At 53.0% G+C, this 19607-nt stretch overlaps 1 protein-coding gene across 1 annotated transcript in view; it reads right to left on the bottom strand.

The window, feature by feature from the left end:
• Positions 1–18384, bottom strand: part of ADAMTS2 (ADAM metallopeptidase with thrombospondin type 1 motif 2) — a 242715-nt gene extending 224331 nt beyond the window's left edge. The window contains exons 1-2 of the mRNA XM_065873613.1: positions 18258–18384; positions 16860–17254 (exon numbers count right to left, since the gene is read on the bottom strand). Coding sequence (XP_065729685.1) covers positions 16860–17254; positions 18258–18384 — 522 coding nt within the window. The remainder of the gene's footprint in view (positions 1–16859; positions 17255–18257) is intronic.
• Positions 18385–19607: the final 1223 nt, after the last annotated feature.

Genomic DNA, 19607 nt, shown 5'->3' with positions numbered 1-19607 from the left:
CCCATCCCCCGCAAAACCACCATACATCCACGTTCTATGCTCAAGCTCTACTTGATGCAACAGACCAAGAAAAGAAAAGTTGCTCCACCAAGGGTAAGTGAAGGCGGGAGATCACTTCCACCCAGACTTGTCCACTTTAGGTCCACTGTCTGCGGCATTCGCAGAAAGAGAAGCAGGACCTGGTCCTGCTCTCCCGTAGACGGCGGCAGGCCAGGTGATCTGAAGACATGGTTGTGACTCCCACACAAAATTACTAAAGTTCAATTTTATACTCTAACCAACGTAATAAGACATAAAATGAATAAATATTGAAAAAGATGCGAAAATATTATGAATCGCAGAAATAACTGCATACTTAGAAAATCCTCTCCTGCAAAAATAATCCACCAAAAAGGACAAATATAATAATATGGAAGTTCATGAAAATGCCTAGATGCGAAATAAATATGGAAACTTGCATATCTAGAGTGCAAACATGGGAAACATCCAATCGAGAGATTTATTTTAAAAGGATTTTTTGTGATTATCCACGTTTTGCATCTGTGCCACTATGATAATGGAAGATTGATTTTGCTGAAGTGCAAGAGGAAGATTCAAGTCATTGGGAGCAAATGAGAAGGAACCAGTGAGGCCTGACGGAGCTTGAGTTTGGTAGGTCAACAATGGCTGTCGTGTGTTTAGCTGCAATTGTGTAAATGCATATATAATTTGTACTCACATGCTGTTTTTATTTCCGTTGGCTCTTTGGGAATGAAAGTGTCTAAACTCTGAGAATATTATTAATCTGGAACAAGTAGGTCCCAGCTATTCTGAGTAAAGGATCACCTGCTGTATCCTAGATTAAAAATGTTCCTAGACATCTATAATAAACTACTATAAAATATAATGGAAAAGATCCTGTTCACAATGGCAATAAAATTCTAACTCTTGGTAGTAACTAAGGGATATATTTTAAAAGATTTGAATTAATGTTCTTATTTCCCTGAGAAAATTAGCCGTCATGAAGATGTCATTCACTTGTTCAGTAAAGATTTGCTGAGGCCCTGCTGTATGCTGGACACTAATTTAAGCATGCAATATCATCCAAAATAAAGATCCTTTTATGATATTGTTTAAAACCATAAGAAAACAAACACAAAATCCATTTGAAAAAGGGACAAAAATAGCCATTTTTTTAACATCTTTATTGGAGTGTAATTGCTTTACAATGGTGTGTTAGTTTCTGCTTTATAACAAAGTGAATCAGTTATACATATACATATGTTCCCATATCTCTTCCCTCTTGCGTATCCCGCCCTCCCACCCTCCCTATCCCACCCCTCTAGGTGGTCACAAAGCACCACGATGGTGATACTTGCCCTATTAGGTATCACAACATATTGTTAAGCAAAAGTAATTAAAAGACCCTAGTCCTGTTGCAAGAAGAAGAGCAGAAAGGCCAGAAATAAGCCAGATCACGTCCATGGACTTCATAGATAGGGAATATGCACCCCAAAGTCAGGAGGAAGGGTGAATTAGTAAATGAATGGTGCTGAGACCCCAGAGAGGCAATTTAGAAAAAATAAATACTTAAAACCAATACCTTATACAGTACAGGAAACACACTTCACTGGAATTAAAGAAGTTAAATATTTTAAATTCAAATCAGAAAAAAATCAAAACCTCTGAAGCACTTCTTTGAAAGACTGATTATATTCTACAGCTTAAATAAACAGAAGAAATCAACAGGAAGGGGCTGGCAGAGTTGACCAGAAGAAATGAAAGTCAGCAAGGTAAAATAAGAAAGGAAACTTCATGAATATAAATCTGCCCAAGATAACAAAGGGTTAATGTTTAGCCCCAAGGAGGACCAGCCAGCTTCAGAAGAGGAAAAGGCATGTGAGGGAGGGGGGAGGGGGGAGGGGGTTGGTGAGGAGCAACCACCATTTATCACAGAAATACAAGTTTCAGCAACAATAGGAAGGATCATACCCACACCCATATAATTAACCCAAAGCAAATGCCCAGGGCCGAGGGGCCCAGCCCAACCCCTGCACTCAGGAGCCGAGCTCATTCCACTGGAACCAAGGAGCACCTTCAGGTTGGGGAGGACTTCGAGGACCCTGCCCCCAAGCAGGACAAGCTGACCCCTGGACAGAGCCTACCATCTGCCCTCCCCCATCATGCCCAGCCCCAGAATATCCACCCAGGTCACCAGAGCCATCATCCACAGAGAGCAGCCCCCTGCGACTGGCCCTGGCTTTGGTTCTTGTACTCCAAATCCTGCAGACCCAGGGGCTCCTCAGAGAGAAGAATGCAGCAACTCCAGTGACATTAATGGTGGGGGCAGATGTCTGGCACACCCTTCCTGTCCCTCTGGTGTCCACCACTCAGCTTTGGCCACCCTCTCCCTTCTACTCCAGACACTGAGCAGAAGCCAACCTCATTCGTCCCCTTGCCCGGATGCCCTTGTGCAGGACACCACCTGCACAACCTTCTATGGCACCCCTGGGGCAGGAACACAGCTTGGTGCGACCAGCCTCCCTAGTAAGGACACAGTCAGCAAGGGCCTGGGCACCCTGGCAGGAAAGATGGCACCCAAAGGCCAGGCCACACTATCTGAAGTGGGGGCTACTCCAGCAAGGCAGAGCAAGGCCTTGACCTCATTTGCTGGGAAGTGCACCAAGAACTCAGCCCTCCCCCGGTAGCAATTAACCCTGTTTGTGTGGATGGTGTGTGTGTGGTGGTGGGGGGGGGGGGGGGTGATGTGTACCTCTGAGGATCACAGGGCCTGGATCCAGAGCGGAAGGAGCCCAGGCTCTGGACTTTGTGTGACCTGAGCTAGGTCATTGCCCCCCTCTCTGAGCCCTGCTTTCCTCCAAGTACGGAGGGATAATGTCGCCTTCCCTGAGTGTGCCTGATGCCGGTGGGAGCTTGTGAGCATCACAGGAGGTGACTGTAAATAGGACAATGCAGGCGCAGCCTGAGGCCAGTGATGAAGAGCCCACTGCCCAGGAAGGTCACCCAGGAAGGGTCATCCAGGGTGACGAAGGGGGCTCCCCTTACTCTGGGAAAGAAGGGGAGGACAGAGAGAGGAGGGAAAGGAAGGGAGGGGGAGGGAGGGAGTGGAAAGAAGGGAGGAAAGAGAAGAGGGGAGAAAAAAGGAGGGAGGGAGGGGTGGAGTGAGGAGGGAAGGGGAGGATGGGGGAAGAGAGAAAGAGACAGAGGGGAAGCAAGGGACAAGAGGGGAGGGGAGGGAAGGGTAAGGCGGGGAAGAGAGAGGGAGAGAAGGGATGCCAGGGGCCTTTGAGCCAGGATCCAGCACTACCCCCAGACCCTCCACCTCTCCCTGTTTGGTAGCTGCTCAGGAGACACAGGTCCGCCCTCTGTCAGCTGAGCTGAGCCCGGAGCCAGGACCTCTCCTTGCTCTGTGCATGCGGGTCTCAGACAAGCCACTCCAGGCTGTGACGGACCCACACACCCGGATGCCCAGACCCCAGCTTGGAGCTAGTGAGCTCAGGCCAGTGGCTAATGGCCAGCCGGCGGGTGCAGAGAACAGAAGGGAGGGGATAAGGTTGGGAGCCTCATAGGGCCTGCGGTCTGGTTGGGGGGGCTTCAAGGAGGAGGACGCCCCTGCGTCTACCCTGCTGACAGAATCTGTGGCATCAGTGTCCACTGAGTTCCACGTGCCTGCAGCGTGCAGAGCCAGCCTTTGGAATGGCCATGAAAGGCAGGGTGTCCTCCCTCTGCTAGACTCTGAATTCCTAGGTGAGGGACCCAGGGCAGAGAGGGTCAGGAGCCACCACCCCAAAGGCAGCTCCCCTGGTCCCAGGCCACCTGGAGGCCTGGCCGTCCCTCTTGGCCATCATCTCCTTTCGCCCCAATCTCCCCACGACATTCCTTTGGACTGAGGCCAGCCAGCCTCATTCCCTGTCACTCCCTCACAGACAGACGCCCTCTGAGGCAGGTGGCATCGCAAGTAGGGAAACTGAGGGTCACAGGCCAGCAAAAGAAGTGCAGGGTCCCGAACCTGGTTCTGTCCTCACACCTCCTGACCCCCAGGTCCTGCCCAGGTCTGATGAGTCAGAATGTCTCAGGGTGAGACCTAGGCACAGGCATTGTTCAAAGCTGCCCAAAACCCATGCCTGTCTGTGGGCAGACAGATAACATGATGGAAAACAAATTTATTTTTACAGGCCACAGATTTCCTCTAGGGGGCAACAGTCTTTGGAAAAAGACCTTCTAGAAGCATGTGGGAATAAAGGTAACAGCGGGACGTAGGGGGCCTGGGTCGGCAGGTACCAGTGACTCAGAAAGGGGGACAAAGTCTTCTGTAAGACTCAGGAGAGGAGAAGCCAGGAGGCTTGCCCCAGAGAAATTGGAGGATGGGAGAGACATCACCGAGAGGAGGGGAACCTGCCTTCAAAATGACAATTCCCTCACAGATGGGCTTTCTAAGAACCAGTCCCTGTTCTACAGGGAACCACCTGCACGGCTGGGCAGTGCAGCCTCCTCCACCTTCCTCGGCAAAGCTCCCCGCACCCCACAAACGCTTCCTGTGAGTGGCTGACAGCTGTACACAGGGGCTGGCTTGTATTCTGAGCCAGCAAGCTTGCAACTGAGGAGAACTGGCAGCAGCTCTGAGGTCCAGGACAGCAGGAGACACAGCCCCTGGGAGCTGCAATGCCTTTAGCCTTTAAGGAGGCTGGTGGCAGTGTGAGGGTTAGACATATTTTATCTAGATTTCAGCTCCTTTGCTGATGAAAACTAGAATTCAAAGGATACTGCCTTCGCATGAAATCCATCTTAGTCCACGAGCAAGCAGAGAAACGCCAGGGGTGTCCCCATCAGAGTCAGGCGCAGAAAGGGATACGCAAAGCCGCTGCTGTTACTTAACGTTACTCCAAAGGTTCTAGATGGCACAGATTGAAAATGAGCCTCCAGAATTACCATAGTCTACAGATAGTACAACTGTATACACAGAAAACCCAAGGGAATTCACAAAGATGTATTAGAATTAATGAGTTCAAAACAAAAAAATGAATGAGTTCAATCAAGCATCCTGATAAAAGATAATTATATAAAAATCAGTAGCCATCCTGCATACCAGTGATAGATGGAAAAGATTCAATTCACAATGGCAAAAAGAAAACAATCCTTGAAATGGCCGTGATTTAAAACAATAGGTGACCCATATAAAAAATGTGTAATATTTTTACTAAGCAACATCAAAGCAGAATTAAATCAATCGAAAAACACACCATGTTCCTGGTAAATACTACAAATTTTGTCCATTCCTCCTTTAATTGGTTTCTGAGTTTAATTTAATGTCAATCAAATTCACAAGGGATTTTTCTAACGTGACAAAACAATTCTAAAATTCAATTGAAAAAATAAACAGATGTGACGAGCCAAGAAAATTTTGCAAAAGAATAACAGCGAAATGGGGAGTATCCAGCCAGATGTTTCAAAGCAGCAGTATCCAACAGAAATGTAATAAGAATGTCACATGTAGCCATGTTAAAAAAAAAAAAGGTGAAATTAATTTCGGCAATATATTTTACTTAACCCAATACATCCAACCTATTATTATTTTAACCTGTAATCAATACTTTAAATTTATCAATTAGATATTTTATTTATTCTTTTTTTGGGTACTAAGTCTTTGAATTCTGGAGTATATTTTACACTCAAGAGCACCTCTCAGTGCAGACCAGCCACATCTCAAATAGCCAACAGCTTCAAGTGGCTTGTAGCTACCATAGTAGTGAACAGCACAGCTGTCAAGTAGCCAGTACTTTAGATATTAGAGCTTTAAAGCTCTTATAATGAATAGAATTCAGTACTGGTACAAGAAGAGGATGAAAGAAAAAAAGAATTTATCTGTGATATCAGACCTGAGGTTTCATTTGCAACTGACTGGAGACAGTATGTGGCATAATTCATTTAAAAAATACATACTCACAGCTCTTGAGCCAGTTTCTATCATACCTCCAGAAGCTCTGTGTCAATCAGACTGGCCACCGCTGAGCCTTAGACATACCTTGCGTGAAACATAAATACACCTTATTTGCCATGTGGTTCCAATCCCTGTCTTCAAAGGAGAAATATCCAGGTTCAAAGATGAATCTTTTTTTGTTGTCGTTTTTCTTGTTTGGCTGCGCCGTGTGTTAGTTGCGGCACGTGGGAACCTTGTTGCGGCACGTGGGATCCTCATTGCGGCACGCAGGATCCTCATTGCGGCACGCAGGATCCTTGTTGCGGCACGCAGGATCCTCTTTGTGGTGCGCGGGTTTAGTTGCCCCGCGGCATGTGGGATCTTAATTCCCCGACCAGGGATCGAACCCGCATCCCATCGGGAAAGTCCCTCAAAGATAAATCTTTGAATGTTCTGCTCACAGAGCTGGCAAGGGCTTGTCCCTCCAGTCTGAACAGCCCAGTCTCTGCCGCTGCCCTGCTTCCCCAGCATGGGAATTACGTGCCGGCTCTTAGGTCCTGAAATCACTTGTAACATCATCGTAATAATAAAACTATGTGTCTGGGACTCTAAGACACCCACATCTAAAGTCAGGATGAAATCAATGGGTCTTATCACTGCCAGCAGCTGGCAGCAGCCATGGGGTGGCTGGCATTGCCTGGCACACACCAACTCTGCCGTTACTTCGCTTGAGTTACTTGTAGGGTCAACATTTCTTGTGTTGAGACCCTTCCCACCCAAAATGTCTTCAAGAAGTCACACTGTGGTGTAAAAAATTACAGTGTATGCAGAAAGGCACGGAGACGCCAGAGTGTGTAGCTTTGGCATCCGTGATAAGTGTCCCTGGAGGAAGGACTGTAACCTCATTCCTTTGCCAAAGAGAGGAAGACACCCAGAAGTGGACGAAGCCAGTCACACACTAAGTAAGCAAAGTGAGCAAGCCAGGAAAAACAGCCCACCACTCAGAGCAACTAGAGGCGGGGTGGCTGGTGCCTACACCTCACGGGACTACAGTTAAGGTGCAGTGGTGTGGTTTAGTTGGAAGTGTCCCCTCTTTCTTGTGGCGCCCTATAATTGATGGCACCTTAGATGCAATGAAACACAGAAACGGCCAACACTTCCCAAACCCGGAGCCTGGGCTAAGTGCACCCACCCTTCCAAAGCCCAGCGAGGTTGGCAATCCAAGGAACTGATGTTTGGCAGTGTCTGTGGCCCTTATCCAGGCTGCCCAGCTGCGCAGGGAAAAGCTGACCATGTGACATGGCAGCCTCCAGCCCACAATAAGTCCACTGCTCACCATGTTGAACACTGAAATGTAAAGGGCAGGGTAGGGCAGTGCAGAGCCTGCCTGAGCCTTGGTCCTGGACGCTAGGGTTTCCTCTGCCTCGGAGCAGAAGCTGTGTGCCCCTCTCCACAGGCCCTGGAGTAGACATGCAGTGTAACTGAAATTCACGGATCAGCCTGAGGAGCCGGCTCCAGGCTCCGTAATAACTGCTCCATATTAATGGCAGCACAGCAGACCCAATGGACAGCTGATATTTAATATGAAACATACGCAGCAGAGCGAGAGGCTCCTACCTGGGCCCTCCCATTCCAGGATGCCTGCCACTGTGGGGAGGGGGGGCTCAAGGCGGCACCAAGATTCAGGGGGCTGGAGTCGTCCCCTAAGTATCTCCATCCCACCTCAGTCCCCTCCCCTGCAAGAAACCCCTGCCAAGAACATACATGACCACACATGCACACTCACACCCGAGTACACACACTCGCACACGTGCTTACTTAAATGCACACAGGCACACGCACAGATACCCACACACACTCACACGCACACACATACTCATACAGATAGGCATACACATGCACACATTTCCACATACCTATACACACACATCCCACGTATAGGAACATGCACACACATTCACATACACCAGCAGCCTGCTGTGTTCTGGCAGCAACACAAAACCCCCCAGCCTGCCCAAGTGCAGGAGGGCAGTAGGGGTAAGCAAGGACACATCTGCCTGCCAGTACAGACCCATGGTCCCAAGAGAGGCCCCATGCATACTTGACCCTACAGATCTCAGAGACCAGAATGAGGAGGCCCAGGCCACAGCTCAGGCCACCACACAGCAAAGCCATCCTCTATGCTGAGTAGACACACGAGGCCATGGTGGGGGGGGCGGGCGGCATCCCTGTGGCTCAGAGCAGATGAGCCCTTCGATGACTCCTCTACTCATGCAGGTTGTGGCGTTTGTGGTCCTCACAGCAGGCCTGGGTGAAGACCCAGCCTTCCCCCGCCTCCCAGCTGATGCTGGGTCACTCCTCACTCACTAAGTGCTGGGGATATGGGGGGATAGGCAGTCAAGGCTGGCCATCAGGCAGGGGAAACCTGAAACCTGCCAACACCTGAAGGAGCAGCATCCTTACACTCGGGAACCAATGCCATAAACACACAACCAGGCAGTGGAGTCAGGGCAGGGATGGCAATGTGACATAAGATGGTCCAAAAAGAGCTGGCCTCCTTGGGCTGAGGCTCAGAGATCGGTGACCAACTATGCTGGCCTTCATGAGGGGTCTAGTCAGGCTTCACTATGCTCCTGCACTATGCATTGCTGGGCCACAGTGATTGGCTATGGAAAGGTCCCATGACCTAAGCCTGTCCATTCAGAGTGAAGTCAGAACTGTGGCAGGAACCTCCAAAAAGTAGTCTGTTTCCCTTTTGCACTTGGTTATACCTGGGAAGTGTGAGGGGTGTGGGTGCAACTACAGCCAATGGTCCACCAAGGAACAGAGTCACACTGGGGAGAGGGAGCTGGGCGAGCAGGGGCACCACTCCACCCCTGAATTACCTACCCAATCCCACCAGTCCTCAGATGCCTTTTGTGTGTGTGTGGTAAAATACATACAACAGGGACTTCCCTGGCGGTGCAGTGGATAAGACTCCGTGTTTCCAATGAAGGGGGCCCGGGTTCAATCCCTGGTCAGGGAACTAGATCCCACAGGCATGCCGCAACTAAGAGTTTGCATGCCACAACTAAGGAGCCAACGAGCCACAACTAAGGAGCCTACCTGTCACAACTAAGGAGTCACGTACTACAACTAAGGAGCCAGTGAGCCACAATTAAGGAGCCCACGAGCCGCAACTAAAACCCGGCACAACCAAATAAATAAATATTAAAAATAAAATAAAAAGCGTATAACATAAAATTTACCATCTTAACCACTTTTAAGTGTACAATTCACTGGTATTAAATATATTCATAATGTTGTGCAACGATCACCACCATCCATCTCCAGAACTCTTTCCTTCTTGTAAAACTGAAGTTCTGTACCCACGAAACAACAACGCCCCATCTCCTTCCTTCAGCCCCTGACAACCTCCACTCTACCCCCTGTCTCTAAGATTTGGACAACTGTAACTGCCTTCAGATGCCACACTTGCTGAAGCCTGCTGAGTCTGGGTTTCAGACCACAGACATGCCTACACCATTCTGAGGGGCCACCATGAGGTGGGCAGGGGCAGTGGGCTGCTGCTCTGCCATCCCTAGCACAAACTCCTGACAAGCCAGCCTCCACCATGGCAGCCACAGGTCAGTGCACATCCCTCCCCAGTCCCAGCAGGGAAGAGTCCCTGGGAAGCCGCTTCCCTCCCGCCAAATGGCACTCAGTGAGAAGTGGTGAGGAGGCCAGACAGGAGGTTGTGGATGCCCCAGAAGAGGGCATGGGGTAGCTGTGATGAAGTAAGGCTGGGTTCTCAGCAAGTTCTCGAAGACAGCCCCTGCCTGCAGGGAGCCCAGGCCCATGTAATGATCCTGCTGCCAGCATAGCTCTCAACATTTCCACATATGCCTCTGGAGGCCCGGTCAGGGGACCTCAGAGCTCACTGGATTCACACTGCATTCATTTGCCCACGTGATATCAACAGACTCAGAAATGCAGCTTCTCTGAAGAAACATTCGTAGGTCCGGCAGCAAGGAGCCCATGCTCCTGAGGGCCAACAATCTATCAAGGGAGGCAGGGCATAGACTAGCCAGGGTCCCCACCTCTCCATCAGCCCGATCCCCTCAACTGGTCCCCATTTGGCCCCTAAGAAACCCAGAGTTGCCCTAGAAGGGTCTCAGAAATAATTGATCCAGCCTCACTTGTCACTGGACAAACCGAGGCTCATGGTGGGAGTATTTGCCCAGAGTTGCATGATGACCTGCCAGAGTCCAGTCCAAGGTCTCTTCACCACCTCTAACCCTCCTCCAAACAGGCCCAGAGGGGCTTCCCTCCTTACTTAGTTTCATTTAGACCACGGGTTTTGAACTCACGTTTCATGAACCCCAAAGTGGGGGCAAGAAAACTGTGCAAAACCACACGTGTGCACAAGTGCTTTCCTGTGGGAAAGGAAGCAGAGCTTTTGGCTGTTCTCCAAGGGGGCCTACCCCACTGAGTGTGGACATTCTGGGGTCTGCAGCAAAGCATACAAGGAGAGGTGGGCCATCCCTGAGCATGGAGCACAGGGTCTTAGGGGGCAAGGAACTTCACGGGGTTCCAGCCCCCACTCCCCAGGCACACTCATTTCATGGCCCCTAGCTGAGCTCCACCCAGGTGCAGCTGGGCCCTGTGGGCCCAGGTACAAGTTGCTCATAGTACAAGTTACCGAAGAAGCATGGGGTACAACGTGGCATGTGAATGTCCAGGACAGCTTCCTGGATGAAGTGCCATTTAGCTGAGACCTACAGAGTGAGCCAGGTAAAGAGGGAGGGATAAGAGTGGTCCAGGCGAGGGCACAGCCTGTGCAAAGACCCTAGGATGGGAGTGTCCAGTGGTGGAGAAACTGAAAGCTTGATGTGACTGGAGCACAGGCATGAGGTGGGACACAGTGACAGAGGAGGCTGAAGGCTACTGGGTCATGTCGTGAAAGGCCTTGTATGTCAGGCCAGTGGTTTTGAATTTTTTTTTCTGGGTTTGGATTTTTTTTAAGGGCAATAAGAACCACTTAAGACCACCACTTAAGAAAGACTTAAGACCACCACTTAAGAAAGGTCTTAAGCAAAGGAGTGACATGATTGAATGTGTGGTTTACAAAAATCAGTCTGGCAGCTGTGGTGGGAAAGAGTTGCTCCAATTTGGAGTGGCTAAGGATCACACGGGCAGAAGTCGGGGCTTGGAGTTAAGTGTGGTGGAAAGATGGGAACTGGGACGACGTCCGGAGATGTCTAGGACGATGACTGGCTGGATGTGGCAGTCATGGAGTGGGAGGGGAAGGGCGATCCTGGGATTCCTGCCCAAGTGAAGGGTGAGGTCTGGAAGAGAGTAGAGAGACCTGTGTTCCATTTCAGAAGCATGGGGTCGCTCAGGGAAAGAGCCCCCAAGGCAGCTGGGCAGGCAAGTCTGGAGCACAGAAAGAGATTCGGGCCAGATGCAGGGCTTGAAGTCTGGGTGGAGAGTGGCAGCCCAGCACACTGGTCCTTCCTCTTGCTTTTATGATAAAACCCCAATCCATTCCAGAGTTTGGGTTCTGACCCTCACTCTCAACCCCAAAGAGGGGCAAGAGACTGGCCAGGCCCACATCATAGTGATTGATTTAAAGGTGGGCCTATAACCTAAGTAGGACCCAACAGAACCCTCTCCAGGACTCTAGCAAGAACCATCCAAAAAGGAGTGCTCTCCATTTCCAAGACATTGCTACCGTGGAAGACAAGTTAGGCCAGGAGCTGCTGGTGGACCCCACATGGGGAGAGCCATCCTGAGATGAACACAGACACTGACAGAGCTGAAAGGCGGAAAGCATGTTCTAAAAGCAGCCCTGAATCTGCTAGATCCAGCCACGCCTGAAGCTGGAACTCCTTAGGACCCCAAGGATAACTGGGCCCGTGACATCCCTTGTTTGTTTCATCCAAGTTGGTTTTCTGCCACTTAAACTGAATGAGTCTTAAACAGCAAGGAGAATAATAAGCCATGGAGGAGGCTGAGACCACCCTGGGCAGCTGTGTAGATTGCCAAGAACAGGGGCCAAGCAGGTACCTCTGCTCCTCTGACCTGAGCAGCCCCAACACCCAGGGAACCCGGATATTCCCGCAGCCCCTCTTTGGTGTTCCTGAGACCTTCTCATTGCCCTCCAGGCAGTGTCAAGGCAAGGTGAAAGGTAGGAAGACCCTACAAAGGGCAGTTGCAAGTCCCACATACCTCTCACCCCCAGCCCTGCAGCTCAAGCCTGCTGCACCTGCCCTCCACATTCCAGCACCTGAACCAGCTGGAGCCCAGTGCGTGGCCTAAAAGATAGCAGACTTTTTAGGAGAAATGAAACTCAATTAATTCAGTCCCTTAGTCCAGGAAATGACTTCTCTCTGTGGCCCTTAGTGAATTTTAATGCCCATCAAGACTATACAGAGCAGGTGCCTGGCCAGGATGGCAGCCCAGCAGGGGAGCGCCAGCCCACAAGGCAGCAACCCTTGAGCATGCCTCACAGAGTCACTGCCCAGCCCATGGACTCTTCCACCAATGGCCTTGCCAACCAGAAGCATCAGGCCAGAGAGGTCCCCTGAGCTGCACTGCATGAAGGAGACAGAGGTATGGCTGGGTGCTTCCATCCTACTGGAGTCCCCACTGCCATCACCTAGCCATGAGGACTCAGGCCACCTGAAAGGAGCTGCGGACCAGAGCAAGTCAGCGCCAAGTCACCAAGCCACTTGGCCACCAGACCCGCTCTCAGCTCCCACTCAATGACACTGACAACAGTCAATGCCGCTGACTGAGAAGGTCTCCAGGAGTTGACGAGAAATGTTTTAAAGAAATGCATTTCTTCATTTTTATTCTTTTTGTTGGTGTGCAAAAAATGCAATAACATGTAGTGAGCTGGGCTTGGAACCAAACAGACATGCGTTTACATACAGACTGCAAAACTTGAAGTAAGCTATCTCGGTTTATTCATCTGTAAAATGGGGATAATATCAGCATACACCATAGGGTGTTGTGAGGATTAATCAAGGTAATACAGCATAAGGTGCTCAGAAGAAAGCCTGGCACATAATAAGGGCACAGTGAACTGTGACGTTGTGTTATTGCTTTTTATGTCAACAGGCTTCTCATTGGGTTTTTAATGAGCATGTAAGAATGATGTGAAATTAGTACACCTATCACGTGGCCTGAGAGGTACTAGAAAACTCTTCCATAGCAATGAGATATACAAGAATCCTTTGTTAAGCATTACTTTCTCACCCATTGTGAAAAGGCAAATGTTAACCTTTCCCTGTGAATATGATGAACAATACCTGTCTAGTGACCGTAAAAGAACCTGGAAACTACACCTACCAACCTCTCTGGAAATAAAGTATATGGTATGTCTTATGAAGCATGTGGCATTTCCTGAATCTGTACGTCTACCTGACTCTAGTAGAATTTTCACCTTGGCACACCCAGGTTCCAACCTTATATCATTATAGGGAGCAGAACCCCTTGCACTCTCCATCCATGGGGTTCTGCAAACCTCATGTCCTGATTCTCATGGGAGCATCTGGCCCCAGCCTGAAGAGAGTGCTACCCAGGACTCAGCTGGAATTATCAGAAAAAGATGTCAGCCAGCACCGGTGGGGCCCCTTGACTTACCACAGAAGGACTCCACCTGAGAACAAAGCCAACACATAAGAAGGCAGAGGCAAGAGACAGCAAGAGTCCTAATGACAGGAGCACCTGGATCCAGCCATGCCTAAAGACTGACCATTATGTGAGCTGCTAACTGCCCGTTTCTGTTTAAACTAATTTGACTTGAGTTTTCCTTCGCTTGTGACTGAAAGGATGCTGACCCTAAGAATCCCCTCGTGCTGAATAGATTAGGAGACTCCGGTCCACAGAAAACAAAGCTACTACTGCCTTCCTTTAAGGCAGAGAAACAAATTCGGGACCAAGCAAGTATATGAGCAAATGTGTGTCCCAGGCCAGGAGCAGGACGATAGGCCTGAAAGGGCCTATGGCTCTTGGGAGAGGCTTGTCCCACCTAAGCATCTAAACTTAAGCTGTAAGACCACAGCTGCCTGCTGTGACCCTGCTCCATGGTTTCTCCACACGTCTTCCAGGAAGGCTAGTTCCACATGTTCTGCAAAAAAGGTGTTGATGGTCCCATCTGCATGGGAAGTACTGCATTACATGGAGTTCAAGAGGTTTCTTTATTACAGAACTTCTCAGAGAACCCAGTGGGCCTCCTTAAATCTCCCAGGCTGAAAGCAAAGGTGCAGCGTTTCCCACACCAGTTGTCCACTGAACCGCATTTGCCCAGAGAAACTTGTGGTGTAATCCCGTAGTACTCCTTTGCAGCAATAGGGGTGTAGCGCTTTGCTTCTCAAAGGGCAGTCCCAAAGCCCAGGAGCACAAGCCTGGTAGCTTATTAAAAATGCAGAACCTTGAACCCCACCCCAGACATACAGACTCAGAATCTGAATTTTAACAAGATCCTTGGGGATCTGCACACACTGCAGCCTGACACACCTGCTTCAGTGTGTTTCACTATCTATGAAGGAACAGTAGGGCTGCAGAGGAAGGGGTACTGTGTGGCATGGCTGCTGGGAGGATGAGATGCATGTAGCCTTGTAATGACTATTGAGAGGGAGTGCCTAGGGATTGCAGCTTCTACTACTACACCTCAGGTGCTTCTACCCACCCAGACTTGGGAGCACCATGGCAGAAGGGGCTGGACAGAACCAGGCCAGACTCCTGCCACCACAGGCTGTGTGGCCTTGGGCAAGTCACTCAACCTCCCAGAACCTCAGCTGCCCATCTGTAAACCAGGGATGAAGAATCCTCCCCCACAGGGTCTCTGTGGACCAGAAACATGATGTTTAAACCCCGGGCCCTTAGCAAGTGGGCCTATCACTGATGCAACAGAGGAACTTAACAGGCTAAGGAATTAAGTGGTATAAGATCAGAACAGACACACACATGCGAAAAAGAAAGAAGGAAAAAGAGAAGAAGAACTAATGATGCTGCCCCACTATCTCAAGGCCAGTTTTCACTGACAACGTTCAAGGCCACTCAGGTAGACGCCAGTCCCTCTTCCAACTCCAGTCTTCTCTCCAGCTGTGTCTTGCACTTCTGCCGGTGTGTGTCCAGTACATGTGACATCTCACTGCACCTGTTCTGACCAAGCCGATACACACCTGGTACTTCTCTGCATATGCTCTTCTCTATGTGCATTTGCCCCCGGCAACTCATTCTTCAAATAGCCGCCAGGAGCACGTTTTCCAAGCCCTGACCAGAGTGGGCCCCAGCCCAGCAGCTGAGCATGTGTGCCCCAGGTGGGCACCAGGCCAGCTACGTCTCTGACCAGCACAGTGGACAATGGCGCTTGGAGGTGCTGGCTGAACAAACAAATCACAGAATGAATGATGCATGTACAAAGCCTCCCTGAAATGCTCTCCATCAAGTATTACTTAGCACACAGGAGTTGGCCCAGCAACAGACTACCTCCATGTCAACTCCCCCACCCCAGCCCAGGCCACCCCCCGAGCCCCCAGCACTAATTTCCTTTTATTTAGGAAGTTCACCTCCAGTGTAAAATGAGACACACGTATGAGGTCCAGGGCAGCCTCAGAGGCAACAAGGATATAAAGGGCTGCACCGTGTTAACCCAACTCCTCCAAGGACATTTATAGTTGTTTGCAGTACACCCAGGTTCTAACTAAATCCAGCCAAAGGCAGTGATTTTCCGAAGCAACAAGTGACATTTCCTGTGTCTCCATAAAAAGAACGCCAGCGGTTGTGGGGCTCTGTGTAATTGCTGGCTCTGCAGCCTGCAGGGCGAGACGGAGGACAGGGGGCTTAGGGGCCAGCAGGACTGGGAGAGAGGCCATTTGCTCAGAGTAGGAGTCCCCTGAGCAGCAATTAGAGCGGAACCCATGGTGGGCGGCTTCAGATGTCTGGCCAGCACAGCCAGCCTGACCACCACCCACCCAATCCAAAATAGAAAACTGCAGTGGCTTCTGCCACGTGCCAGGCCTCAGGGTGGCCGGACGGAGCACTGCCAATGTCAGCCTCCTCCCTGAGCATTGATCCAGGCTTCCTCCGAGGACCCCTTATGCCAGGCCATGGTCCCCCTAGGCCCTCAGAAGCAGGAGAACTTCCCAGGGCTCTAGTCACATTAAGGGCCCAGGCAGTCCCAAAAGGGACCCACTCCCCAGCCTCTCCTGTCCTTCAGGGCCTTCCCATGGGCACCAGAGCCTGCATTTCCAAATGATCCCCTTGGCTCAAAATAGAGAGAGAAAACCAACTTTTCAAATAACCAGCTGAAGTCCAACAGGAAACCACAGCATAAAAATCAGTGGTTCCCGGTCAGCCAGGGGGCAGAGGGATAACTGGGTATTTCAGCACCACTGCCTAGTCCCTAGGCTGGCACCACTTGCACACACAGAAACGAGAAGACCAACTGCCAGCACACATGCCCCCACACAAATGTCACACATGCCACAATGCACAGCAACACACACGGACACACAAATGAACAGAAACCCACAGATACACACATGGACAAGACACAATGGCACATTCACATGTTCACACAAGTACACAGGTACTCAGATACTAGTACCCATTCCAAAACACATGTGCAGACGCACGCACTCACAGAGATATACACACACCTGGATGCAAGATGAAGACCTGTGCCTGCAGGCATAAGGGAGACCACATTTTGCTACTTGATAAGTGCTTTGGAAATGTGGCCTTCCCTCTGCATAAATCACCCTCTCTGTCCAATTGAAACAACTTGCCTTACAGCCAACCCCTTCAGTCTGTACCCAGTGGTCCCTAAGCACAAGGGTGCAGAGAAGGTCCTCAGTACAGGCCTTGCCCTCCCAGGGGGCTCCCAGATAAACAGCTTCCAAAGCCCAGGAGAGGGCAATGGACAGAAAGGAGAGAAGTGCGTACTCACCAGCCCGTCGCAGTTGCTGAGCGCCACAGAGGAGGCTTCAGCCAGGCCGGCCACGTCTCCGACGTAGAGGCAGGTCCCAAGCAGGGGCTCCACGCGGGTGACGCCCGACTCGCTCTGCCACTCCACCGTGGCCCCGGGCGCCACGAGGCGGGCATTGGGCCGCAGCCGCAGGTGCAGGTCTCGGCCGAAGACCGTGACGTTGTAGAAGAGGCGGCCGCCAGGGTCCTCCTCGCTGCCTCCAGAGAAACCCGGGATCTGGACAGGGGCGGCCCTGCGGGCCCGTACCCCAGCCTGCGCCGTCGCCGCCGACACCACGTGGGACACCAAGAGGCCCTGAGCGTCAGTGCGCACCGGCACCGCCAGGATGCGCTCCGCTCCGTGCCCCTGGGGCCAGCCTGCAATGGGAAGGGACGTTAGACCAGTCGAGACCTGGGAACCCCAGGGCCCCGCCACCGAGTCCAGCATCCTCACAAACCCCTCCCCCACTGCGAAGGGAAGGGCATTCCGCTAGGCAACCCCCAGAAACTAGCCTTCTTCCAACCGGGAAGGGGCATTAACAGGGCCGCCACTCCCGACCCCCGCCAACCCCGGGCCGACCCCCTCTAGAACCCGCCCAGCCAAGAGCTCTGCACCCTGCCCCGTTCCGGGTTGGGGCTCCGCGGCTCCTCGCAGTTCCCCAAGGGACGGCCCGGTCAGAGCATCCTCCGCCCCTTGAACCTACCGTCCTCGGCAGTACGTGGGGCTGCTCCGAAGCCATTCCCGGCTGGCCCCCTACCCGTATGCCTCTACCCCTTCAGCAGTCCCCGCCGCCCGACTGCCCTCACCGCTCGCCTCCGGAGCGGCGAGGACTCGGCTCCCCCGGGCACTAGTGGCCTGTCCTCCGTGTACAGCTCCGGGTTAGCCCGCTGCCGGCCCCCCTCCCCGCGTGCCCGAGGGCAGGGAGGGTGAAGGAGGGTCCCTCAGATCTTCGAGGATCCCCTCCGGGTCGCCCCAACCAATCCTCAGGGCCCAAGGCGGCGCGCTCCTCACCCGACTCCTCCCGAGCGTCCCCGGACGCGAGCCGGGGCGCAGCCTCTCCCTGGCTCCCCCGGACACGCTGGGGCTGGCGCTGCGCTCTCCGCCGCGGGGCTTTCCCGGCCCTCCGTCTCCACGCTCCGCGTCCCGGGAGCCGCGAGCGCTCCGAGGCTCCCCGCAGCCCGAGACGCCCAGGTGCGCCGCAGGGCGCCCCCTGCGCGACCAACCCGGCCCCGAAGTTGGCCAACTTGGCCCCGGGCGGGGCGCGCGGAGTTTGCCCAAGTCAGGCTGGACGACGCCTGGGGAGGGGGCGGTGGGGCACGCAGGGCGGGGAGGAGCCCGGCCGACTGGGGTCGCGAGGCGTGAGGGCCGCGCCGCACCTACCTGGGGGGTCGGCGGCGGCGGCGAGCCGGGCGTCCGCGGGCAGCGGCGGTAGCAGGAGCGGCAGCAGTAGCAGCAGCAGCAGCGCGGGGCAGAGCAGGCGGCGAGCGGCTCCCGCCGGCGGATCCATGGCAGCCGGACCGCAGCCGGGCCCCCGCACTCGCAGCCGGCGCGAAAGTTCCCCGCGCGCCGCCCAGCCCACATCTGGGGGCAGCTGGAGCCGCCCGCAGCTGCAGCACCGCAGGGCGCGGGGCGGAGGAGGCAAGGCGCGGAGAAGAGGGCGGGGGAGAGCGGAGGGAGGCGGGGAGAGGGAAAGAGCGAGAGAGAGAGGGAGGCGGGAGGGAGGGAGAAGGCGAGAGAGGGGGAGGGCGGGGACGGCGGGCGCCTCAGCCTGCGGTGACCCGGCGCTTCTTGGCGCGGCCGCCGCCGCCGCCGCCACCGCCACCGCCGCCACCGCCGCCGCCACCGCCCGCTCCCCTCCTCGCGCCGTCGCCGCCGCGGTTCCCGGCTCGTAACGAAGCAGAGACACCCCGAGGCGGCGGCGTAAAAGCGCCGCGGGCCGGGTCGGGAGAGCCCCGCTGCTGGCCACCCTCTGCGGCGCCCCGCGCACTCGTGGCGCGAAACCTCGGAGGAGCTAAAGCCCGCCCGAGCATCCCCACCCAAAGAGTCCTCGGAGCACCCGGGTCTCAACCGTCAGCCCTGGGGCGCGAGGGACCGCCTCTCCCTCTCTGTGCGCCCTGGGGCAGGATAGGGAGCAGAGCTGGGAAGGGGTGGGGAGGCCTGATTACTGGTCCATGGGGCTGAGCCAGGCTTTTTGACCAGTTAGAGACCCCAGAGGCTGAAAAACAGTTTTACCAGGAGGGTGCGTGCACCACAAGAGCCACCCCAAAGATCAACTTTTACCCTTAGAGAGAGAGGCAAGTTTCCCTCAGTCTCCAGCTCCTCTTTGCCTGAAGTCCCTCTCCCCCTCCATCTGCCTCCCCAACCCTCCATTGCAGCCTCTGAGCACAGTCTCCTCCACCTAGACCTGGGCTCCACCTGCTAGAGCTCAGTCAGGTTGCCTCCCTCACCTGTCCTGAATCCCACATGGGAGTCTAGATGCCTGGTCTTTGCACACCCCCAGGTTCTGCCTGAAATAGCCTCTCTACACTGCCCACCTTTCCCAACTCAGCATCCAAGGCATCCCTCTCCATCCTGGAGCCAGTTTGCTGTCAAAGCCCATTCCCAGCTGGACTCCTCTCCAGCACAATCCTCATTGCCTGTCCTACCAAGTCTGCTGTCCCCCAGCACAATGACCTTCCCTCCCCTTGGGAACCCACTCCCAAGCATGTGTCTGTGGGAACACCTCTGCTA

Source organism: Phocoena phocoena, chromosome 3 (genome assembly GCF_963924675.1).
Source record: "Phocoena phocoena chromosome 3, mPhoPho1.1, whole genome shotgun sequence".
Classification (NCBI taxonomy): domain Eukaryota; kingdom Metazoa; phylum Chordata; class Mammalia; order Artiodactyla; family Phocoenidae; genus Phocoena; species Phocoena phocoena.
This window is presented reverse-complemented; position numbering and strand designations above follow the sequence as displayed.